Source organism: Periophthalmus magnuspinnatus, chromosome 22 (genome assembly GCF_009829125.3).
Source record: "Periophthalmus magnuspinnatus isolate fPerMag1 chromosome 22, fPerMag1.2.pri, whole genome shotgun sequence".
NCBI classification, from domain to species: Eukaryota; Metazoa; Chordata; class Actinopteri; order Gobiiformes; family Gobiidae; genus Periophthalmus; species Periophthalmus magnuspinnatus.
The window spans coordinates 11237132-11263338 of NC_047147.1; the positions used below are offsets into that span (position 1 = coordinate 11237132).

The following is a 26207-nucleotide window of genomic DNA, read 5'->3' on the forward strand; positions in this document are numbered from 1 at the left end:
TATTTAACAGGATCATTTGTATTTGTGACGAGACCCAAGTACTTGCTATTTTAGGAGAAAAATCTGCACTTTATATAGGCCACTAATATTTAATACAGATGGGAGGCAGTTAAAATTAATATTGTTAATGACCTATGTTTAATCCCATCTATTGCAAAAAAAGAGTTTCCAATTTATTTTACTTTAATTACAAATGTATTACCATTTACTATACCATATTTAAAACAATGTATAGGTTTTAATGAAGAATACATTTTGAAAAGGTTTCCACTTACTCTATATCCAGGACCATGTAGGGTAGAGACTGCTCTCTGTCTTGTTCACTGTTGTAGAAAAGTATCTTTTTGCTGCTCACTACAACATACTATAAACAAAGGAAAACTCTGTAAATATGTGTCTAGCTTTGCTATGATATATTTAGATAATTTAATTTGCGCTACCTTCCTCTCCCATCCAAATTTCTTAGTGTTGTTTCTAACAGGAAGCGACAGCCAACCTTCAAGTCTGGTTTCTGATTTCAGGAAAAAAACAAAACATTTACGTCTTTATTTTAACTACAAGCTGATCAAGTAAAACATTTGTGACAGAGTCTCCACCTGTGAATGCATCATCAGTGTCAAACTCTGGCCCGCTGCTGATGCTCGTGGAGTCCATTGATTGGACACTGAGCGACTGCAGGAGGTTCCTGAGCTGCTCGATATCACTGTCTTTACTGTCCAGCGCCATCTGCAGCTCAATGCGGTTCTGGCTCTCATCGGCCAATTGCTGCAAGTACAAAATATAGAAACATGAACTATTGCAGCCAAAAAACAATTGCATTATGTAAAAAACTAATAAAAAAGATAATACTAATTACTAATATACTAGTTAATTGGTAATTGGTATGTTAACAGGTGGTTATGTAGCTATTCATTTGCATTAGGATTATTAAGTACTTTATAAATAGCAACAGAGACGTAACTAAGCACTGATATGGGCTACCGAAATGAATATTCAATGAAAGGATAAATTAAACATGATTAAATCTATAATATTGTTTATTGATGTAACAAGTCAAAGGGAAGAGAAATAACACAATGTTTGCCGTGATACTGACCGCCTGCATCTCGTTGATCTCTCTCTGGTATTTGATGATGGTGCTGTTGAGTTTTTCTTTCTCTGACCTCAGCTCCAGCTGTAACTTCCTGTTCTCCTTCTCCTTTCGCCTCATGTCTGTGTCGTTACCTCGGCGACTGCCTCCTCCACGCACCTCCTTCCTGTTCATAATCTCAGCCAACTTGTTGACAGCCTGGGGACACAATAGCACTATTTCACATTCACTGTTTGCTAGTGACAGAACACTTTTAACTTGTTTGGTGAGTGGGCTACCTGAGTTTTCAGCGTCCTCTCAGACTGCAGCTGCTTTTCAAATGCTTGTTTCATCTGGCTGATCTGCTGCTCCCAATCCTTCGACTTCTCAGCTTCTATAAAAATAGTTATAAGAATAAATGTCATTCTGATAAAAAAATATTCGCCTTCGATAAAATGTGAGATTCAATTTTAGATTACCTTCTAGCATATCCTTCAATTTGTTGTTGAGCTCCTCCTTTTCATTGGCCAGATTGGCGACATCACTGGTGAGAGTGCGATTGGCTTCTTCAAGCTGAGGAAAAATGGAATAAGATCATTTTTGGTGTATTCTGTTAAGAGTTAAGTGTTCAGGATATCAAACCTAAGCCCTATTTCTCAAAGCAATTCATATACATTCTGGGATTTACCTGAGAAGCACTATGTAACTTTTCTGGAGGGTCTGCCATCTTAAATCTTTGTGTGTTAAAGTTAAACTGTTCATAGATTTACATTCACACTGCCAGTACCAACCACTGAAGTGACTAAGAAATCGATGATAGATTTCAAATCACTGATGTAGTCCCTACAAAAGGAGTCATTCATTTTGAGGGAATCCCATTTGCTTGCACACTTGCACTGACCGAGTTGATGGTGATGTCCTTCTCGGAAAGCTCCTGTCTGTGTCGGGCCATCATCTCTTTCAACTCCAGCTCCTTCATGATCTTCTCCTTCTCCAGGTCTGAATACTGCTCCTCAGCGATGGACCGGGCCAGCTGCTCTGAGTCAGCCTTTGTTAACGTGATCTCCAACTGCGCCGCCAAAGAGTCCCTGAAACACACAATAAGAGTTTGTACAGCCTGGTTTAGAATGATTTGACATCACAAACTATATCTTGGGACCTCAAGCTTCCTGGTGAACTTGCTCACATTATCCTGAGAAGTACTTTTTACTGCAAGTATAAAATCCTCTACCAATATCAATAACTAACATTTATTTGTGAGACAGAGGTTCGGAGACATATTTAAGACTTGGTGACACTAAGCAACTTTATTGAATGATTCTCTAGCCCACTGATTGATTTTCAATTTTGATCAAAAATGATTGGACGGTCCTGTTCTAAATTGTTAATATGACAAATTAATTATTGGAGTGCAGTTGATAATTCTGTGGTAAAATTTCCCCTTTTCAAAATACCTATATTTTATCCTGGTGTATGTTTAATATCATTGTACTGGGTTATCCAAATGAAATAATGGGCAGAAAGTTCAACGTCTTCTTTGTCCGCATAAATAAACTGTGTAATGCGTTACCTTTACAAAATGGAGGCATTATTCAGTCAGTGAAGTAAACATGTTTTAAGCTAAATGATTAATACAATTTTATTTGTACAGTAAATGACCTATAGAGTTAGTATACAGGCCTCTGCCCTCTATCTGAAACTGAAACTCAAATTGTAGAATGTTGTGAATGCAACTAATGAATCATACAAATGACAAGAGGCAGATGGGTAACGTATTTTCATATGTGCATCATTTGAATTCAGGTTCTCACCGCTCTTCTTGTAGCTCCTGCAGAGACTGTTGCACATCTTTATAAAGTTTATTCTTCTCCTCGCACTCCTCCTTCAGTTCACGCACCTGGGTCTTGTACAGTGTCTGAAAACAACAATAAGTCCATCCATCCATCCATTTTCTTCCGCTTATCCGGGGCCGGGTCACGGGGGCAGCAGTCTAAGCAGGGACTCCCAGACTTCCCTCACCCCGGACACGTCCTCCAGCTCCTCCGGTGGGACCCCAAGGCGTTCCCAGGCCAGCCGAGAGACATAGTCCCTCCAGCGTGTCCTGGGTCTTCCCCGGGGCCTCCTCCCGGTGGGACATGCCCAGAACACCTCCCTAGGGAGGCGTCCAGGAGGCATCCTGAGCAGATGCCCGAGCCACCTCAGCTGGTTCCTCTCAACGTGTAGGAGCAGCGGCTCTACTCCGAGCTCCTCCCGTGTGACCGAGCTCCTCACCCTATCCCTAAGGGTGCGCCCGGCCACTCTGCGGAGGAAGCCCATTTCAGCCGCTTGTATCCGCGATCTTGTCCTTTCGGTCATTACCCAAAGCTCATGACCATAGGTGAGGGTAGGAACGTAGATTGACCGGTAAATCGAGAGCTTCGCCTTCCGGCTCAGCTCCTTCTTTACCACAACGGACCGATACAGCGACCGCATCACTGCAGACGCTGCACCGATCCGCCTGTCAATCTCACGCTCCATCCTTCCCTCACTCGTGAACAAGACCCCGAGATACTTGAACTCCTCCACTTGGGGCAGAGACTCACCACCCACCCGGAGAGAGCAAACCACCTTTTTCTGGTCGAGAACCATGGCCTCGGATTTGGAGGAGCTGATTCTCATCCCAGCCGCTTCACACTCGGCTGCAAACCGCCCCAGTGCCTGCTGCAGGTCCTGGCTCGAAGAAGCCATCAGGACAACATCATCTGCAAACAGCAGAGATGAAATCCTGTGGTTCCCAAACCAGGCCCCCTCCGGCCCCTGGCTGCGCCTAGAAATTCTGTCCATAAATATAATGAACAGAACCGGTGACAAAGGGCAGCCCTGGCGGAGTCCAACATGCACTGGGAACAGGTCTGACTTACTGCCGGCAATGCGAACACAGCTCCTGCTCCGGTCATACAGGGACCGGACAGCCCTTAGCAAAGAGCCCCGGACCCCATACTCCCAGAGCACCCCCCAAAGGACACCACGAGGGACACGGTCGAATGCCTTCTCCAGATCCACAAAACACATGTGGACTGGTTGGGCATACTCCCATGAGCCCTCGAGGACCCGATGGAGAGTATAGAGCTGGTCCAGTGTTCCACGACCAGGACGAAAACCACACTGCTCCTCCTGAATCCGAGGTTCGACTATCGGTCGGATTCTCCTCTCCAGCACCCTGGAATAGACCTTACCGGGAAGGCTGAGGAGTGTGATTCCCCTGTAATTGGAACACACCCTCCGGTCCCCCTTCTTATACAGAGGGACCACCACCCCGGTCTGCCATTCCACAGGTACTGTCCCCGACCGCCACGTGATGTTGCAGAGACGTGTCAGCCAAGACAGTCCCACAACATCCAGAGACTTGAGGTACTCAGGACGGATCTCATCCACCCCCGGAGCCTTGCCACCGAGGAGCTTGCCAACCACCTCAGTGACTTCAGCCAGGGTGATGGACGAGTCCGCCTCTGGGTCCCCAGTTTCTGCTTCCTCCTCGGAAGACGTGACAGTGGGATTGAGGAGATCCTCAAAGTATTCCTTCCACCGCCTGACAACACCCCCAGTCGAGGTCAGCAGCTCTCCACCCGCACTGTAAACAGTGTTGGTGAAGCACTGCTTTCCCCTCCTGAGGCGTCTAAAAACAATAAGTTTTTAGATTATTTTCAGCTATGATACTTTGTGAGTAAACTCATAAATTTGCTGAATATTTTAAAATGTTACTACAGCCTACACACAATGACTCATGATTCAACAGGCAGACTTACAGAGAAATACTGCTCGGCTTCTAACTGATCTTGTAATTCCTTCATTTGTCCATCTGTGTCTTGCCTTTCCCTGTGGAAGAAAAAAAGAATTTGTAATGATACCTGAAGTCAAACTTGTATTATTGGCATTTACACCACAAGGAGTAGCATTTATACAGGTAGTTGCATCAGCAATGGGGAAGGAAGAACCTATAACTACACATTTTCGTTTAAACAAGAATTTTACTTCTACAGAATAATATTATTTGGGGATAAAAGCACCTACATTACTTACAATATTTTTTTAACAAAGTTACAATATATTAATGTAACTGTGTTTAAAACAGCAAAATTGCTGTTGAATCTAAATATTTTTAATGGTCACAATCAGTCAAGTCAGCAATTATTTAAGTTCAACACAGTTTTCTCTTTGAACAACCCATTATCCTTTATCATTATGTATAAAACCGGCTGACCCTGTTGTTTAGACAGCTACAAACATGTTTTGAAATGCATGATTCTTGTATCAGTTAAGCAATTCTGATTTCAGCATTCTCTCAAATGTCAACACTTTTGGACTTGTTAAAATCCTTTGAACAGACTTAGTCATAAATATTGTAACTAGATATTATTCCCACATTGTTCATCCCGGTGTTCATTTTCTATTCTGCATTTTTATATCCGCTCCTGTTTGTATAATAAAATACTGACTTGCGCAGCTCCTGGTTCTGCTTCTCCAAACTGCGCTTTATGTCCAGCAGGTGGTTCATCTCTTGTTTGAGTTGTTTCTCAGAGGTTCTCAGGCAGCTGAGCTGTTGGTTTTGTGCCTTCAGGTCATTCTGAGTCAGACTGCGCTTCTGGGTCTCCTGTTCAATTTTCAAGGTCAGGTTCTTCACCTAAAAGCGTCAATAAAATACAGGAAGAATTCAGTTAATTTGTGACAAAAAGAAAAAAGAAAGCAAAAAGTAATTTTGTTGGTGTACTTTAACGAGGTCTACAGCAGCTGCCTAGTCTTAAGATTCATCTGACTTTATTGCACTCATACTTAGGGCTGGGTGATATTGACAAAAATAATGCCAATGACAGTAATCAGACAATATTTTGGCAATCCATCAAAAGTATGCTGGTACATGCCTCTAAATTCTTGGTTGAGGTTCAAGTATCACACAAAACATGATTGGACTCGAAAATTAACCACTAAAGTTCAGTTCACTTTATACTTTTGCCTGAAATACTCTTTTTGCATCTTATTATATACACTCCATTATAATCTGCAAAACAGCAATTATGATGATCAATTTTTCAATACATTTCCCCCCACTACAAGATTTTACTTTAATTCATCACTATTCAAGGGCGTAGTTGTGGGTCCTTTATTTTTTGTGCATTTCCTAATTCCCACTGTAAAATTACATTATAGTATAGTAAAAAAGGGTCAAAACATGTTAAATCAGGTGGAATTTTTTATTTGAACAGTTGTGTTATTTGACCTAATTTCACTAAAAGCTATATAGACAGATAAAGAAAAAAACAATAATTACAGTATCAAAATTTTTCAGCTATAAATGGAAATCATCTCACAACCCCCAGCTCATGCTCTATGACACCCACTTTGGAAACTACTAGTGTAGGATCTGCTTGCTCACTTATTTGTCTATCTCTAACTGCAGCGCTTAGAGGCAACTGTTGTCATGGTGTTGGTCAGAAGGAATAAAGTAATAAACAGAAGATATATCTGGCATCTTCACACTGTTTACATAATACACCCACCTCCTCTGTGAGATTGTCCTTGTGTCTACGCAGCTCATCCAGTTTCTGCAGAGCTTGTTTGTAGTCACAGTCCATCATGCTGCTGTGTTTCTCCAGCTCCAGGATGCGGTTTTCCAAACGCATTTTAGCTGAGCGCTCCTCCGCTAACTTCTGCTCTAATTCTGAACACAACAACACATCCAATAAACACATGCTACTTCAGACAAATGGTTTTCATTGCAATTACTATATTGACCATATATAAATGATAGAAGGAACAATAATTTGGAACTTTTGTTATTCTTCTGTACAATCAGATTTGAGCTGAAAAAGGTTGAATAAATCACTTCTACATCTCATTCCAAACTATTAAACTGTCAGAGTCCATTTAGAATATTTTTTGTGAGAATCCTGCTTCAGGGTTATGTCAGTGACATAAGTTAATTTCCATATTATAGTTTATCGTCTACATTTTCTTTTCTATATCATACCTCAAAATTTGTTATGTTGAGAGACAATTACCACCCAAAATAATTCCGCTTTTCGAGTCCCACCAGATTTAAACCCGGACCCATCACAGTTTTACATAGTCTAAGTTCTAAAAATGATTTAAAGAATGAATAGATTAACCTCTAAATAAAAGAAATACAGTGCCCATGGCCTCACATACACATACCACAGTTTGAGAAACGCTGCTTTTCAAGCTATTTTATAATGTAAGAAATATACCCTTCGTAGACTCCGACTTGGCTCCCTCAATAGTAACTTTGATCTTGCTTTTGTCTGCCAACATGGCCCTCGTGGCTTTGTGTGCTGCCCCCTCCTGTTCAAGCTCCTGCTGCAGAACCTTCAGCTTGTACGTTAGGTCTATCTCCTTATTGCTTTTTTCCTGCACAAATATAAAAACAGTAAAGATTTTTAATGTGCATAAAGGAATGATGTCAGGAACACAACACATGTAAACATCTCTACTTCGTTTTAACTGTGAGTTTACCTTCTCAAGTTCATTAAATTTCTCTTGAAGTTGTCTCTTCTCAGTCTCTAGTTTAGACATGGCTTGTCTCTGTTGGCGAGCCTCCTCTTCTAGGCTGGAAATGCGTGCTGTAAACAAATAAAGAGCAATCAAAACAAATGTTCCCATTCCAGTTAACTAACTTGTTTGAGTCAAATATTACTACTAAATGGGCAAAGCACAGGGTCATTGCACTCTTTGGTGGTCACGAAAACACAGTTCTTAAAATATCAATCTGAGCTGCAGCTTTTTCATTGTTTATGTGGAGGGGAGAAATGATGCAATCAAATTATGAATGAATCAGAGAACCATGGAATACAATTAGGGGCATGCAGCAAACTATAGTGTATAATGCATCGTGTATTCTGCTACTGCACCTCAATGACACTAAAGATGTTTACGAATCTTCAGTTTTACTTTATTGCAACAATAAACAACAATGTATGGAAAATAACCTACATATTACATTTTGCTCAGCATAATTGCGGTTATGTCCTACCATGATTCTTTTTTGAGTAAATAAAAACTAATTGTGTGTGGGTATGCAGCTGGCCTTGTCCTCATTGACCCTCCATGTGTGACTGACCCATGAGGTCGGTGATGGTCTCGGATCCCTGGCTGTGCTCCCTCTTCTCGCCCTCCAGAGCAGCCTGCAGACTGATGCACTCTTTCTCCAGACTGAGTTTGCTCCGCTCCAAGATGCAGCACTTGTCCTGAAGCTCGCGAACGTTGGCCTCCAGCTGCTGCAGCTGTTTGCTGTTGTCTGCCTGAGTTTTACGCAGCCGCGTTGCTGTCTCAGACTCAGCGCGCAACAAAGCATTTGCTTCTTCAAGCTACACAGGCACACACAGGTGTGAAATAAATAAAGAGAAACTCAACAATATTTCAGAGAGTATATTACTGACGCTGACCTGTTTTTGTAGGTGCAGGTTCTTCTCATTGGAAATGTGTGAATTTTGGTTGCGCTTCTTCATGTCTTCCAACTGGTCCCGAAGACTGTTGACTGTAAAAATATAAATAGAGAAATTCAGGCATGCTTCATAGTAATAAATATTATAAACATTAATCTACATAAACCATGAAACATCTAGGTAGTGGCTGTCTTAGAATTCTGGATAGAAACCGTTAAACTGAAAACCTTGTCTAGATGACATTTAAAAAAAAAATCTTTCCTACAATGAATTTATGTAAAACAAAATCTTATAATAGATGATTATAGAGCATTGATTCACCTTCATTTTCAAGGCAACGCTTGCGGTCCGCCTCGTTCTCGGCCTTACGATGACTCTCCAGGGTCTTGTGCTGCAACAGGGCCTTCTCCCTCTCCAACTGCCTCAGATTCGACTCCAGGCTTTTCCTTGTGGTGACCTGAAATCACAATTACGTCATTCTTTACTTTGTACATTTATGATTTACTGGGCATACAAGGCAAAACATCTTTTGTACATTATTTCTTCAAAATTTTAAATGAATGAACAAATTACATCAAAATTCAGCTATTGGTTCATTAGTGTCAATAGGTCTATAATGTCAGAGAACCAACCTCTTCTTCAAGTTCTTTGGAGATTTTGTCCAAGCGACTACTGGCGGCTCTGCATTAAAAAAATAAAAACGCCTATGTCATTTTGGTTCCTCAGTATGTTTAAAAATGTATTTCATTTAATATATGCATTTCTGTTACCTGTATTTATGTTCAAAGTCATCTTTTACTTGCTTCTCATTGTTAAGCTGGACTTCAATCTGATGGAGTTTCTTTTGCAACGCTGCTGACTACAGAGGAAAAGCAACATTATTTGTATATTTAAAAATAAGACATTCAAAAGACAAGAAGCAGGCATTTAAAACTACTGATTTACTGATCAAGGCCTATTTGAGTAGAAGACATATTTTAAATTGTACAGAAGTCACAAAAACGTTCCTCCAGATTATCTTAAAGTCAAGTCGCTTAGCACTGAAAGCTGCTTAGTGTCGTCTTTGTGCCTTTAAATTCTCCCAAAGTAGTTATAAATCACGGGATCAGGAATAAATCCGCCTTTGTGTGATTTTTGTGATAATCTTATAGTCTATATTCTCTAAATAGGCTTTGAACACATGCAACATTTATTTAACCCAATTCTAAAATAAAATAAAAATATTCACCTCTCCTTTTGAATTCTCATGCGTTACAGAGGAATTATTGGAAGCATTTAATAACCTGTAACAAAAACACAGCAAAGAAGCACTAAGACAAGATAAGAGCTGGCAAAACATGCTTTGAATATTTCTTCAATGTATTGTATGTGGGAAAATCCTAAACATGAAGAGACACTGATAGTGATGACATACTGATCCTCTTTGAAGTACGTGAAGCCGACGAAAGGTAACTGGTTTCCAACAAAAGCTTTAGGGGTGGGGAACGTTTCAACATCGCCTTTGTCCTCTTCGATCTCATCAAAGTTACTGGTGTCAATGTCACTGCTCAGCTCCGGGACCACAGGAGCAACCGCTGTTTAGAGACAAAAGGACAAAATATCAAATATTTATGAAGAAGAAGAACAAGAAGATGTACTGAGTAATACTAGTTTTGCTTGTACTAGAGACACTATTTAGAAGTGTATTACAATTAATATTTTAATACTCTGATACCAACCTTCTCGTATGGTGTCAAAAGTCCAAATATCATTCCTGAAAAAAGGATGCCGCTTGATTTCTTCTACACCATTTCTACCCAATCGCACATCCCTGAAACAAAAGGAAATATATAAATTCCTCAGCTACAAAGCATTTTGTAAAAGGAAAAAAAAATATGAAAATCTCCCAATATTCAGGAAAAAAAAACTCAAGTCCATCATTCACAGTAACTTTTTCCATGCTTATACAATACCTGTCAGTCAGAAAGGCACAGATGATATTTTTGGCATTATTGGAGATTTCCACATCATCTGGGAAGTTGAGGGAATTTTTATGGTCCATAATCTTACTGTAGGTTCCCACCAAAGAGTCAGCATAAAACGGCGTGTCACCTAAAATTCAAAAGGTTGTCCAAATGAGGAATACAGTATACTGAAAAATCTGTACAACACAATGTATTACTCACCAACAAGCAGTTCATAAATGAAGACCCCGACAGACCACCAGTCACACTCTCTTCCATAATAACCATCTCCACCCTGGGATTTTAAAACCTCTGGAGAAATGTAATCTGGAGTTCCAACAGCTGTATCACAATGCACCATACCAGTCTGTACAAAATAAAAAGTAAGTCATTAACCAATACTTACTGTTCAACAATAATTCAAAAACAACTTGACATGAATTGATTTCCCCAATATCAACTAAAACTTTCAGTGTCAGAATCTGCAGACAATAAACACTTAAAAAATTAAGCTTCATAAACAATTGATAATTCATTCATTCTTTTAACTCATCATTTGTTCCTTATATTTTTGCCACGTGTTTGCTTATTATTCTAATTCAGCTGTTGTTCTACTTTGCTGTTGCAACACTGGGAACATTTACATAACTAGTAAGAATCACGTAACTAGAACTCAGAACCCATTAATGAGATCATAATTACAAATTAATTAATAGATTTTTGAGAAACTGTTGTATATGGAAAACAAAATATTACTTTCTCGAGTGTAACTTTTTATATGACATTTCAATAAGTCAATAAATCAGATAATGATCAGAATTTGGTGTAGATTTAAACATAGCCACCAACATTTTCAAATTGCTGGACAAATAAGGATGTTTTTTTTTATCTTATCAGTTATGTAGAGTTCAGGTATTACTTTGCATATTTATTTCTAACTGTACTTATCTATACAGAACCTGAATGTGAATAATTACCTTGCTTCAAACTATAGTAAAGCAACAAGATTAACCGTAATTCAATCAAAATCACAATTTGAATGGACACAAATGGCTATATTTTTTACCAGTCTTGTAGTTCATAGGCCTATTTCAGCTTTTTTGTCAATTCCCCTGTACGTGTGTAATACGTACAAGAGCATTCTGTTCTTATCGCAATGCTACTCAGAGATATCAAACTTAGATTTTAGACTTAGATTTTTTTCCCAAATCATTCAGGCCTAATTTACAGCACTGTTTGTCACTCACAGAGTCCATTTTCATGCACGTGCCAAAGTCAGCCAGTTTGAGGTGTCCGTGCCGGTCCAGCAGCATGTTGTCTGGTTTGACGTCGCGGTGGATGAAGCCCATGGAGTGAATAGCATCTAAAGCCATGACCACCTCGGCTGTGTAGAACCGTGCCCACTTCTCCGGTACGTCGTATGTGCTGGTGAGGTTTACCAGGTCTCCTCCAGGCATGTACTCCATCACCATGAACAGATAGTGCTCGTCTTGGAAGGCACAGCACAACTATAAAACAGCAGGTGAGTAAGAAAAAAACATGGACATTTTCACTTGGGAACAGTATCAGTTGCATAATGTAAAAGGGAGGGGGTTCGAGTCAGAAAAATGTACAAATCATCAAGGTCACCGCCTTTACTGAGATAAAATCTACAGAAGAGGTAGGCTACAATGAAATAGTTGGAGCTACTTCACTATAAAATGCTGCAGTATGGAAAAATAGACCCCAGTGTTGTAGAGCTGGACTTATCTTACCAACGTTTACAAAAACTGTACTATGCATTATTTTCTTTCCATTCTTAATTTGATTTCCAAATGATGCACAAGTGCAGGATGTTTTGTTTTAAGCAAAAATAAAATATATGTATACCTGTACAACCCAGGGGCTGTTTGCAAATGCCATAATGTCCCTCTCTTCCCAGAAGAAGGCAGAATCTGAACGTTTGATCATTTCAAATTTGCTGAGCAGCTTCATGGCATAGACTTTTTGAGATGCTTTGTGTCTAACCTGTAAATATAATTCAAACAGTCATAGACAAACATTAAAAACAGACAACAGTGTTAATCACCAAAAGTATAAAGTTCAGATAATTGTCATGTATAATTATTGTCATGTATATCTACCGTAAATTTCGGACTACAGAGCGCACCTTGATATAAGCCGCACCAGCTAAATTTGAAGAGAAAATCAATTTTGTACATATATAAGCCGCACCTGAATAAAAGCCGCAGGTTTTCATATTGTAACATGAGATATTTACACAGAAAGACGGTGCACCGACACGCTTTTTTTTAAACTGTGCCTGAAAATTGGCACCAACACGACAACAACACGGGATGAACACATCTGCAGGTTTAGAAAATAAAACTGCACCAAAACGGAAAATCTGCTTTTATTTCCTCTGAAAACTTTTGTTGTCTTTTTACATTGACCAAGTTGGATTCATTGATGCCGAGCTTACGTGCAGTGGCTCTATTTCAGGGGTCGGCAACTCGCGGCTCCGGAGCCGCATGCGCCTCTTTCCGCCTCATACTGCGGCTCTGCGTGGCTTGGGAACTAACACAGACACAGCTCACAGTCCTGCGTAAAGAGCCCTGATTTTCAGACGCTGTGCGCACAGGGGTCAGGAGCAACTTTGGCCCGTCCCTAATGACACACTAATAAGCTCGTCCGTAGATGTATCATGAAAATCCTGCTGGAAATCGCCACAGAAATCTATTTGATGTAGTAGCAAGTATATTATCTGCTCTTGTCTCCGCGGTGACGTATCACGTATAACACATCAGACACGACGCACAAAAGTAGAGCCACAAGTGAGTGAAAATGAGCCAAAACAAAAGTCTTTGGAGATCTTTTTAACAAAGGGGAAAAGGACAACTGAGGAGCCAGAAGAAGAGACTACGACCTCCAAGAAAAAGAAAGATAAATTTAACAGACAATGCCTACTTAAAATCTGGGTTTGTCGCTACAGGTGACTCACGCACAGTCCGCTCTACGTAACATACGGGAAAAGCAAATAAGGCAATGAAACCTTCAAAACTGCTTTGGCACATGGAGAATAAGCACCTGGGATTAAACGATACGCTACGAGTTTTTTTGTTGTTGTTTTTTTAAAGAAACTGCGGAGTAGAGTAGACATAATCACATAATCAGCGCGATGCATGATGCAGCGGTTTGGTGAGTTGTATTTTTTTAATGCACTTAAGTTGTTTTTGCCATATTTATCTGCCACGTGTAGAAGGCTTGTCCGTGAAAGTAAAACCTACATTATTCCGTTACATTATTGTTATTATACAGTGTTATCTTCATTTTAGATGTCAAAAAGTATTTGCGGCTCCCAGTGTTTTATTTTACGTGGAAAGTGGGTCCAAATGGCTCTTTGCGTGTTAAAGGCCGACCCCTGCTCTGTTTCCTTTCTGTTTCTTTATCTTAAAAACTGCATCATATCCATTTCATGATGCGCAAAATGATCGTTCAAAATCAAAACTAGTGAATTCTTCAGAGCAGAATCTTTCCCCACGTCTGTCTCACTTTTACGTTTACAGCTAGAGAGCGCCCCCCAGGGGCCGTTATCCAGTAAAATTCCATATATAAGCCGCACTGCTGTAAAAGCCGCAGGGTTCAAAGCGTGGAAAAAAAGTAGCGGCTTATAATCCGAAATTTACGGTATATAAGAAGACTTGTGGTCTGATGATGCATGAAACTTGAGAGTAGCTTTCAGTACTTTTCTTGCTTTAAGTAACTGTGTATGCATGAATACTGAGTTCATCGACTTAATGTCAAAACAAAATGTATCACAGCACTAGACCAGGCAGGACACAAATGTGTTCCAATAAGAGAGTTCATTTTACCTGGTTCTGGACTACTCACCAGTTGGACTTCACCAAACGCGCCTCGACCAATAACTTTGACCCTTTCAAAATCTTCAGACTTCATCTGCAGGTCCCGAATCTGACCTATGACCCTTTCATCTGTAGTGACACAAAAGAGAATTCCATATATATGGTAGAGAGCTCATTTATGTGACAGCTGTAGTTGTAAATAAATGTATATCCATTAGTTATACAATACTGAATACTCACATCTGTTTAGGAATGTGTCGATGTTTTTGTTTTTGCGTAATGCGGGGTAGTCCAAGTCTAAGACTAAGGCATTCATGGAATCCTGCAAAAAAAGAAAAAAAGATGTTTTACTACATTTATCATTTAACTCAAGTCAATAACATTCCTATTAGGGACCTAAAAATAGACTCATCCTGCAAAATGTCAGATCTATAACTAATTTCAAGGCTTGTTTAGTTTGGCAGAGAACTGAGTAGAAACCTGGTAATGTAGTAAAGTCATGGAGTCTGGTGTCAGATTCTCCGATTATGTAATGGACAAATCAAATGATAAAGAAAACAACTTTGACACAACGGAGTGTACTTCTGTGGCAATAAAACATGACAAGTGATCTCAGCAGCCAAAAGAACAGTTTGTCTCTCATTTGTTTTGATCAGCATTCATTACACACTTTAGGGGGGCTGTGATGCATGGGTTACACTGACTTCACTTAGCATTTGCATAGTTTTATTTATTCTAATAATTGAGTTATGCATTAATCACAGCCGTATAACAACCATTTGTTCTTCACATTTGATAAAGCCGACGCAGACAAAATGTGTCATCATGACATCCACCACTGTGGAGAGAACAAAAGGACAAACACTGCTGAAAAATGCATTTGGTGAATTTCCTGACCATTTTCATATTGTTTGTCATTCCAACCACTGAATGTTGATAGATCCAAACAAATATCAATTCCTGTAGAAGTCTGTCTCTCTAAAGTAAACAAGAGTGACTAATTTTCCTCCATCAGGAGCTGCAGATGGTGTTCTGTAGTTTATATGAATAAGCAGCAACAACTTTGGAAATTACTTATAGCATGAGTGCCGTTTTTCTATAGACTGGTGTATTATAGCATGGGTTGATGAGAAAAACCAGAGTGCCCGGAGGAAACCCACCCAGAAAAAAAGAAAAACATGCAAATGCTGCAAAAAAAAAAAAAAAGAAAAAGGTCTAGGACCCGAACGCAGAATCTTCATGTTGTGACGCATGCTAGCCAGAGAGACACAGACCCTCAGAAATTATTAGCATGCCAACAATATACTGCATAAGTATATACCAACAGTTTAAAGAGTACTTAACTTAAAAATAAATATAACTTTTTTTGGTTATAAATTATCAAGCCAATAAGCCATATTTAAACACAAAGGGAACCATCTATCCTTATTTGTCAGCAGCATTCCTGAATAAGGGATGTGGAGCTGCACTCATCTTTCTAAATAAAAGTTGTCCGTTGTGAAGAGGTTGTCTGTGTTTTTTTTCCCTCACTGGGCCTACTCTGTTCTCACGTATCTCTTGGCCTTTCCCTGCGTTATCTTGTCCAGTCTCTGCGTCGTCCTCCACTTGGCTGCCGTCAGATTGGAAGAACCAACACACTCTGTTTCATCATCCCATTAAAGGACTAACCTCACACAAAACTGCTATTTAAGGGAAAAAATACACACTCCGGGGGGTGGAGGGGCTGCCAGGCGCGTGCACGAGGATATCCCAGAATGCACGGCAATACAGGAAGCCATCCGCCCCACCCCCGGGCTCCTGATAATTTCACTGTGTCAGGGAGCTAGTCCCTGTGAGCAAGTCATTTCCTCTGAGGCAGCATTCTCCAGCTTTGCCGCTCTGCACAGTCAATCTGAAGCCAAGAAACATAGTTAGCCACTGCTCTTCATGCCCCCTTTCATGCCAACATAAGGACTGTCCAAAAAGTCTATTAAAGACTTGACGAGAGTTACAATATTTTAATGACAGAAGGTATGTTTTGGACAACTGGGGTTGCAAGGTTAATCACAAATAGAAAATGCAGTTTGAATGCTCCCAATTAGAAAACTGCAAACACTGAAAAATATAATCAAAGACCATTTCCATTGAAACGACTATATCCTGTGTTATATATAAAACCTGCAAACCCTTAAGTTTAAATCTCTAAAAATAGGTGCTTAAACTCTTGAGTGAGAATGTTGTATCAGTTTGGCAGTTAAAGTATCAGTCTTCAAGTCTGTGGCAGTAAAAGCATGTTTGGAGTTCAGACACTGGAGGGCTATAATTGACTTTTTTAATTAAATAACACTCATTCAGTCTGTCTGGTTTATGCTCGTGAAATTAAGATATGTATTTATTTTAATAAGCAAAAATTATTTCATCAAAAAGTGTGACTGGTCAGCACAAGGAAAAAAATAAACAATTTTGTGCCATATTGTCGATCCTTATTTTTCCTGTAATATTTTTGGTAATGAACAAAGCATTCATTTTTATTTTTCCAGATAGCCAATAACGAAAGAAAAAGTGTGTTTATTTTACAACAGCCCATTGGTAACAACACAGTGCCACTCGGATCACTAAACAAAAAGAGGTCACTACAACCACAACAACATTTACATGACTCAGTTGATTTGTGAGAACAAGTTTCAAACCATAACACCCAAGTGTTGTAATTCGGCTGGTTTGAGTAAACTTACAAGGCCCTCTGCTTATTCAGTTGTAAAAACACGTCTTTTGTCCCTGGGTGCACCGCGGCATGATGGACCGCAGGACAGGACTCAGGTGCGTCCGGTTTTAGGTTTAATACTCAACATTCAAGCCCTGAACAATACTCCATGCAACAGCCCAAGAGATCCAATGTCATTCAACACTTCACTCTTTGTGAAGCTAAAAAGGTCAAATATTCCATTGTGCTTTTTCACAATCAATCACATTCCTCATCTCAATTTGGTATAAAATGGTTTCTTAGCATGAATTCTACTTCTACCATACATAGTCCAAAACATAGTTAAAAAAAAAAAAGCATGAATTGAAGAATAGGCTACAGTTGTAATAATAACTAAATGTATAAACAGTTTCACTTAGGCATGGAAGTTGACAATTTATCTGTAGTAGGGCTGGGTATGGTCAAAAAATACTAAAAAATGCAACAACAAAAAAAATTTGTTAAGGTATTACTGGTACTACTCCCCCCAAAAAAGCACCATACAAATGAAAAAGCACTATACAAATGACTAGGTAGTTTCACCACACAGAAATTACACAGTTTTATCAAATAAATAGTATTGTATTTAACATTTCTTTAAAGATTTGACATTAATATTGATTATTATCTATATTTGGAAAAGCTGTAGAGAAATCTGATAAAAATGGAAAAGGGTGGAGATTAGCAAAGACTACCAAAACATGGTACAGTGACACTTTCGCAATTTTATGGTTAAATTTCCAGTTTATTACAATGTCAATACTAGAACTTCAACCATTTATAGGCACATGTTATTGCATTTCTGATGGATTCAATACAAAAATATCAGATTATTATTATCCAGATAATTCTAAAAATATCAATGTGTTTGTTTTTGATATATTACCCACTCTTACTTAATACTGAAACTATTCTAATACTATTCCGTGTGCAGTAGCCACAGTATTGAGAGCCATAAAGGCTTCAGAGATATTGCCTACTTTGGGCATGAAAAGGATGTCCGCAGACAGTTGCCACGAGAAATACTCAGTAAACATAATGGTTTGGCCCGGCAGAGTAATGCATTTAAGACTTATCTGGAATCTGGGCTGCGTTTTAACATTTTATTCTTTGATATTTTACATTCCTCATTTAACAAGATGAATGGCATGTAGAGTGAGTATAAATAAATACATCTTGGTTGTCGTAGTGACGGTGAAAAGCAGGAACAGTAAATTTGCATTGGGTAAACTTACAGAGAAAACATGTGGTCTTTTTTGGCATTTCTATTTTAAAATAAGTATAAATGAATGAGAGATAAATGAGCTGTTAAAGAGAAGGAAGCATGTAAAGTAAGTCTTTATGATGAACACAATAGCGTCCACAAATGTTTATATATTTACATCACTTTATGGACAACTGATTTCATAGCAAGTATTCTTGTTTTTCAGCTTACTGTTATCTGCAATATTTTGAGGATTTTTTTCCCTTTCAAAATTTATAACAATTAGTTTTAAATTGTTATATCGCTATGGCAACAGTCTACCCTAGTCTGTATTTCTACAAAAACAGGCCAAAGTACATTTGCCAGCATCACCATATTTGTATTGGTTTGTTCAGCGCTGGCAAAACCAACAACAGTCCTAATTTTTCATCATTCTAAAATAGTGCTGTCACGACACTAAAATTTCAATCTCGTTTTCGTCTTAATACTCAATAGATATTCTTTTATTATCATCTTTTTAAAGGATGATTAAAAAAACACTATTTAGACAACAGAATGTGATTTTCAATATTAAATAATAGCACTTTGGCCATCACCAACACCATTTGGCCTTATATCTGTGTCCTCTGTCATCCAGGTAGGTTCCATAGTGGTCCATGGACATATAGTCGTCTATGCAGCCTTAAACTTGTTCTGATACAGCTCAAGATCATTCTAAAATTATTCAGGAAAGGTTCATTTCTGTCCTGTTGATATGACTTTTTTTAGTATCGATGCCAGCTAAAATTAGTACCTAGTTTCAATACAAGTTTTAGAATCAATTAGTATCTCTATTCTGAGACTCATGGATAGAGCCTAAATAAATGCAGTTAAATAGTGCAAGAGTTGTACAAGAGCTGGCAGTTTGCAGCTTGAATTGACTTCCATTAGCGAGAGAGTAAAAATGCCAACAGCACTCTGGAGGACCTGTCTCTGCAGCTCCCTCTAATTGGTCATTTATAAATATTAAGTGGCATGTGTCTAGGGAGGCGTTAAGTGTGATGGACAAGGAAAACTATTCTTGTATCTGGCGAAACTGGAACCAAGACACTGATGTAGAGAAAAGGGAAAGTCAAGGGATTTAAACAGGTGGTGTTGGCAGCTATAGGAATCATACAAAGGCAGTAACTGGTAACAGCTTAATCGTAAATGCTATTGAATGTCTGCGGCTGCACAGGAGGTCTGGATGGCATGATATATGTTTTTTTTCTACCATTAATCATTTTTTAAAAAGCTTTTCAATGTGAACACCCTAAAAAATAATACATTACAGGCTTTAAATCATTGCTATAAAACAAAATAGTCAAATTTTTTCTTCCTAGGTCTGAACTCTGCCCCAAACCACATGCTTTTACTGACAGCAGATTGGCAGTAGGCCTCTCAATTAAAAAGAACCTAGCTTATCATAACTTAGCTGATTAGAAAGGCCTGAATCTCTATCTCTATTAAAATTAGATTAACTGCACTGCCTTATTGCAAAGTTAAATAGTGTCCTCTTCTGGGTTGCCAGGGATTCTTGTTTTCATTTAACAGTTCATATTCCACTCTTCTCTCAAATGTTAATGCTATTAGATGTGATCATGTGTTTAAAATGTATACTGAAATCCAAAATATGACACAGCTTATCAGAAAATTACATTTCTAATCTACTGCACACCATTATCCTTCTTCCTCCGCTTTATCAATATGACTAAGTATCTATTAGACAGCACTTTAGCGTTTATCTCTGCCATACTGTAATCCAGCCAGAGGTTTAGCATCGGTTACTAAGCAACAGCTGAAAAAAATAGGATAGCAGTGAGAGCTACAGTGGAGTTTTATAAGTCCCATGTTTTAGTGCATTCTATTCATTGCCAGTTTATTTACCCAACCTCTGACACCCCTGACAGCACAGAGATGGCCCCGCCCCCTGCTCTTTATCAGCCAATAAAATGCCACGTGGACCCATCAGGCAGGAATGCTTTATTGTTAACCAGAAGCGAGCTAAACACAGAACTATTTAAAACCTCTCCCTGCCCCATTTGTAGAGATTTTCCGAAAAGTGCTTCCTGTCTTCTCTTCGTCACAGTGGAACAGAACACAAGCCGAAGCAGCGCGGGGCTTTAAAAGGATTGCACAGCGTCCGTGTGTTTTGATTGAATTCCAGTCGTTTTAAAAATAGTTGTCAGGATAAGCGGTGGGCTGGGCAGAGTGGAGGATCTCTGCCAGGATGGGCCCATAAACTCTCCAAGAAAGACACAACAGCACAGATCCTGCAGAGCTCACAAATAGCAAAGCCAATGTCTCCACGGGGAATAGTCAGAGATGTCTTACTTTTACTTTGACAGATTTTTGTCCCATGATCCTGTGGCCTATGGACTGCTGCTGGCACCAGTGCTGTATTATGATTAAGCAGCAGAGGAATGTGCCAGGAGAGAAGCAAAGAAGGACACTATGTACATATGTGAAACCCCAAACCCAAAATGTAGTACTGTCATTATGGGAGACCGTTATAACACAAACTTTACCTTTCTGCTTTGCTCTGCTACCCAGACAATGCCCTCCCATTTTATTTTTTAGCCCTACTTCTTAGAATACTTTTGGAATGCAAAACAATGGGGCACAAGAAACACTAATAACAGATTTAAACCAGAACTGTGCCATCTGCTGGAAGATGTGGAGAGTAAGAAACCGATTAAGTAAAGCTAAAAACATTAGCTTCAAGAACTGTGTAGTCTGCCATACAAAACATCCCCCAATGAAATGATCTAAAATGAGTCTCCTAAGATGTTCATTTTTAACACAATACAAAAAAAAAATCATTTTTTGACCAATCTCTTGCATTGCAACCTGGAACCCAATGGACATCACCACACTTTTTGATGCCCTGAAAAGGCCTGATTTTAAAAAGATTATCTCATGAACCCTTCTTCATATGCATTTATTTTCAGCTTAGAGCTGAGAATCGTCACTTACTCAGATATGACTTGTATAACTTAATGAATACTTTCGATATACAGGCAAAACAACACAGCTTGGGTCACTGTCCATGTATGGATCTAACTCTAGATAAATCCAGACTAAGAACAGTGAATAACAGATCTCATGCTATTATCACCAAAACACAAAGCAGCTCTGTTGTTTAAAGTGCATTGTGTGGTTACTATGATCAAGTGTACTGAGTATCCAGGCCTTTTGTGTAGTCAGTTGATGTGTTAAATGTGTATGTTATATTGTGTGTATGATGTGTGTATGTGTTTGCATGTGGGTGTGCGGGGGAGGCCTTGTTTCACCAGCAGCAGGTTGTGATGGAAGAACAACATGGAGCCAGATGGATGGAGCGTGGGAGCCTCCTGTGCCATCCCACAATATCTTCTCCAACTAAAAATATAACACAACTAAGGTGAAAAAAGTGCTGATGACCAAAATCCAAACAGCATCATTGCCTGTTCCAATAAGGTACAAGAAATGTTCCGAAAATGCACTGAATACAGGTGGACACTGCCCAGTATCAAATTTAGGGGTTATAGACAATATCGTAGCAATCCATCCACAATGTGTCTGGAAATCACTTGGTTGAGGTTCAGTTATCATGCAAGTAAGTGGAAATTAACTACACGCAGTAAAATATCACTTTACACCCTTATTTTGGAAGATTTCCAGTTATTTGCAAATTATAGTATACAGTATACTAGTATATTTCAAAAACTATTACAATATTACAAATTTTAAAAGTATTAATTTTTCTGTCTCCCACCACTGTTATCCAACTAAATAAATGATGAGTACAGCTACACACTGTGGCTATGCTGAATTCATATGCTTCAAATATGCAGCATGTGAATTAGCCCATGTGCTTACGTCTAGACAAGTAGATCCATCAGATTAAGGCAACCTTGCAACGGACACAAACAATAAATGCAGTTTCATTTGTGATAAAAAAAGAACAATATTGACTATAGAACAATATTGACTATAAGTGTGCATTATGTTAAATAGATTTCTTTTTAATTTTGTTCAAAGACTATATCAAATAATACAACAAAAAGTGTCCATTAGAAAAAATAGTGGTCACAACTTTTAAAAGGAGAAACAGTGTGTGCTTAGCTCTCTTGCTGTCACAAATGATGAGCTTGGAGTGGAGTGTGAAAAATGCAAAGTGCCAAAGAAAATAACTGCACCACTTTGACTTCAGAAGCTCAGGAAACTCCACAAAAAGCTTTTTTAAACATTCAACTTTGATGAGCTAAAGTGTAAGTTTAGGATCTTGACATGAGGTGACACTACACTGTCTGCTCTATAGTGCAAAGTCTAAAAGAGCACACAAAGTGTGCTCACAAAGTAGTCTCACTGAAGAGGTGTGGAGCAGGAGACCAGCTTGTTCCGTGAAAAAAATTGGCTGGAGCGACTGTCCCCAGTGCCTTATAAGGCAGTGTTTCTATCCCATAAGCACAGTCAGAGCGGGACTGCTGCAGCTCGCCTCAAAGCAACTCAAATGTACTCCAGAGACAAGGCACAAAAAGGCCAAGTACAAGAGACACACGGGGGCTAGCCCTCCTCCTCTAGGACCAGCTCTGAAAGGAAAGTTCCTGCCTGTTGGGGGTGGGCGTTCTGAGATAAGGCCCAAAGAACATGAGCGAAAGAGGCTGAAGATGCTGCAGAAGATTTATGAAGACAAGGCCGTGTGGGCTGCAGTATGGCGGGGGGAGTGAATTAGTGAAGAGAGGGAGTGCAGCAGAAACACTAATGTGTGTTTAATACTGAGGATCAGGAGCAGCACAGGTACAGCCCAAAGACATGATCTGGAAACCTTCCCGACTGCTAAGCCCACATGCTCCTTCTATCATTCTCACTTAAGAGCCATGCATAAAGTTATCAGGAAGCAGAGGGCTGCAGCTCAAATACCTGAGGTGCTTCGTACAAGCCAAAGAGGAGGGGTGGCCCGCTAAGCCAGGCACACAAGTAAGAAAGTAAAAAGTGAAAGCAGTTTCCCTGTCAGGACCTTTGAGCCTGAGCTAACACTGTTTACACACTTCGGTCATTTCCTGTAGGACAGCTCCAAGTCTTACAATCAAGTGTCTACATTTATTTATCTGAGAAGCATGGCCCTTGTGCTGCCTGCCCTCTGCAGTAACTGTGTACCAAGCTAAAGTCCAGTCTCTGTCAGCACACAAGCTGCCAAATAACGATCAGTGCAGACCTCAGGTCACTCTTCTGTCAATGCTGATAAAAGCAATAATGCTTTTCACTTTCAATCCACAGTATTGGGTCTATCAAAGAGTCATTCAGTAGCCTGTGATGGCTATAAGAAAACAGGTGCAGCATGAGGGAAAATTCTAACTCTATGATTTAAAGGGCTAAGCACCGTATTACTCAAGTCAGAGACATTTCTGTAAAAGGAAGGTCATCAAGTCCACAACGATTTGTCTTGTCGGCTTCTGTGTCTTCACTAAATTGCAGGAAAAAAAAGTCTCTTTATTTTAGAATATAAGAACACATCCACCAAATCTACTGTGTGTTGTTGTTGCTATGGCAAACTACACAGGTTGTTTGATTATGAAAGCAATAAAGTATATGTTTGTTTAATAAAACCCATCTGCTATGGACTGCTATCTCCTTGTGCTTACATCACAGTGGCATTCTCCCATCACTCCATGCTCTCAGTGACATGAAGAGAGAAGCTAAAAAAGGAAAACTGCAGCAGTGCACTCTCCTACGCATGCTTCCCACTCAACTTTTGTCTGAAACACTCAACACCTCGGCTGCTCGGCTCTGTCCAGGCCATAAACAGCACCTGTTTTCAAAAGGGCTATGTCCAGATTCTAGAAAAAGACAAGGAAAATGGTTTAAGCGTAGTTTTGAGGGAGCAGTGCGTGTGTATGCAGGGTGCCCCAAGCAAGATGGGGCCAATAAAGAGGGGTGAGGAGGACCTGAGGGTGCCGCATTTAAGATGGAACTCATGTTGTATTTGACCAGTGTCACTTTTGTCCTGTTGGGAATGTAACTACAATGTCTGTAAATTTGATCACTGAAAAGTACTTTAATTTACAAACCATTTACATTCTACAAGAAGCCAGGTTAGTTTCTCTCAAATTAAAACATCGCTGTCACTGCAATTGAAGTAGGCTTATATTTTATTTTGAACTGATAAAGCAATGCTACTAAGAAACGAAAACATCTGAGCTTTACACTTCGTATTAGTTTTGCCTTATCGAGCTTGAGCCCATGAATAAAAATCTGTTAAGATGCCTATTAGACAAACTACTAGAAAGAGGTTGGTAAGATTCAAGAACAGTTTTATGTGGCATCATGCCAAAATTGCTAGTATGGTTGGAATAAGGAAGTCACTCAATAAAAAAAAGTATTCATCATTCAAAACAAACAGAATTCTTGCAATAATTAATCGTTGTTGTCAGATAGATTTTAAATAGTTAAGAAAAATTATGAATGGATTTATGCATACAATATGTTTTACAGTAATTAGAATATTTTGTGCCTTTTCCTTGGACAGGAAGAGCAGAGAGTAAGTGAGAGGGCATGTGTGGATGCCCAATGTGGGACGGTCCGGACTCATTGGGCCCAAAGCGGGAATTTAGCCGGAAACAGGTCCAAAAAACCTCTACAGTCCTACAGGAGGTACAGTGGTTAATCCTAATCTGTAGACATGCTCCACGGACCCCCAAAGTGCACTGTCTGCACTCAGCCTTAACTATTAATCAGGTCTGTGTCCAGTCTATAACCACACGTGCCTTCAGTGCAGACTTTTCTATAAAGAGAATAGGCCTTGTGTTTGGTTTGATAACACACTGATTATACAATACACAAGGCAATGGACGAATGAGGGATTACACTGGCAACACAGAATAGTTATAAAGACAAGGCCATGGGGGATGTTGAGAAGTTTATGGTGAGAGTTATGCTAACAGCTTGCTGCAGGTAACATTTGGGGAGTGATAAGAGAAAAGGGTCATAAATACCAAGGACCTTACCTAACTGCGCGTATACGTGTCTAGCGTTTCACTGAACACACAACAACATGACTTGATAAATAATCCATGAGCTCTCCCACTAGACTTACCAGTAAACTTTCCAGGTTTATGGCAGACCTGGGATCGCGTATCATGTCCTCTAGCTTCTTCAGCCGGGTCTCCATCCTCCTTTCTGCGCCCACAGACATGTCAACGACTGCGGCGGTCCCACACTTCAGAGTTGGGTGAAATCCTCAAGTTTTTTTCTGTTTACATGAGCCACTTTGTCTCTGGCTAATGGCCCCGGGGCCTAGCACAGCAGCCCAGGCTCCCACAGCCCACCCAAATCGCCTCCAACAGGAATAGCTAGTGTGCACAATGAGGAGAAAATATCCCCAAAGCGCAGACTAGAGACGCACGCTTTTCGAAAAGTTGCCACGCTCTGGTTAGCACGCTGAGGTTTGGGATGGTTAATACAACATTACAGCTGGACTATCACCTCTTGTCGAGTGAAAGATTCATTTTTCTAAGTCGGAGATAAAGTTTGAATTGAGATAGCAGCGGCAGCAACAGGCAGGAGCAGCAGCAGCAGGGCGTTTTCTGTGCACCCCTTCTCCTCCCCTTCCCCTCGCTTCTTTTTGGCCGCTTCAAACTGCTTTAGATCTGTTCAAACTCAAATATCCGCTCCGTTTCACCCCATTCAACGCCGTTTCAATCCTTACGTGTGTGTAGTATCCTCAGAGTAGCCACAAGTTACCCGAAAAAGCCCCCAAGTCCGCTCTCCCGCGCTGAATTTTTAATACCCAAACACGCTCTTCCTGGATCTCCTCGTGCATTTTCGCATTCGTCCTCTGCGCTTTTTCTGCGGTAAAGGTCGTGTAAAAAGTAGTTTTACTCGAAAACAAGAAGTCCCCAAGAGTCAGTTATTCTTTGTAATCTATTGGCACATCTACACGGCCAAGACTGAAGTGTCTGGGTCTCTCCTCCTCCCTCTGCTCTGACATC

The 26207-nt window shown here is 39.8% G+C and overlaps 1 protein-coding gene across 1 annotated transcript in view; it reads right to left on the minus strand.

The window, feature by feature from the left end:
• Positions 1-26207, minus strand: part of rock2a (rho-associated, coiled-coil containing protein kinase 2a) — a 29724-nt gene extending 3517 nt beyond the window's left edge. The window contains exons 1-28 of the mRNA XM_033988559.2: positions 25313-26207; positions 14531-14612; positions 14319-14419; positions 12318-12455; positions 11696-11956; positions 10671-10815; positions 10458-10596; positions 10224-10315; positions 9920-10079; positions 9734-9788; positions 9276-9364; positions 9138-9186; positions 8827-8962; positions 8506-8597; positions 8181-8427; positions 7577-7683; positions 7312-7471; positions 6604-6764; positions 5545-5729; positions 4855-4924; positions 2881-2984; positions 1971-2157; positions 1549-1642; positions 1369-1463; positions 1097-1288; positions 597-765; positions 441-511; positions 276-364 (exon numbers count right to left, since the gene is read on the minus strand). Of these exons, the coding sequence (XP_033844450.1) occupies positions 276-364; positions 441-511; positions 597-765; positions 1097-1288; positions 1369-1463; positions 1549-1642; positions 1971-2157; positions 2881-2984; positions 4855-4924; positions 5545-5729; positions 6604-6764; positions 7312-7471; positions 7577-7683; positions 8181-8427; positions 8506-8597; positions 8827-8962; positions 9138-9186; positions 9276-9364; positions 9734-9788; positions 9920-10079; positions 10224-10315; positions 10458-10596; positions 10671-10815; positions 11696-11956; positions 12318-12455; positions 14319-14419; positions 14531-14612; positions 25313-25411 (3569 nt within the window). The 5' untranslated portion in view covers positions 25412-26207. The remainder of the gene's footprint in view (positions 1-275; positions 365-440; positions 512-596; positions 766-1096; positions 1289-1368; positions 1464-1548; positions 1643-1970; positions 2158-2880; positions 2985-4854; positions 4925-5544; positions 5730-6603; positions 6765-7311; positions 7472-7576; positions 7684-8180; positions 8428-8505; positions 8598-8826; positions 8963-9137; positions 9187-9275; positions 9365-9733; positions 9789-9919; positions 10080-10223; positions 10316-10457; positions 10597-10670; positions 10816-11695; positions 11957-12317; positions 12456-14318; positions 14420-14530; positions 14613-25312) is intronic.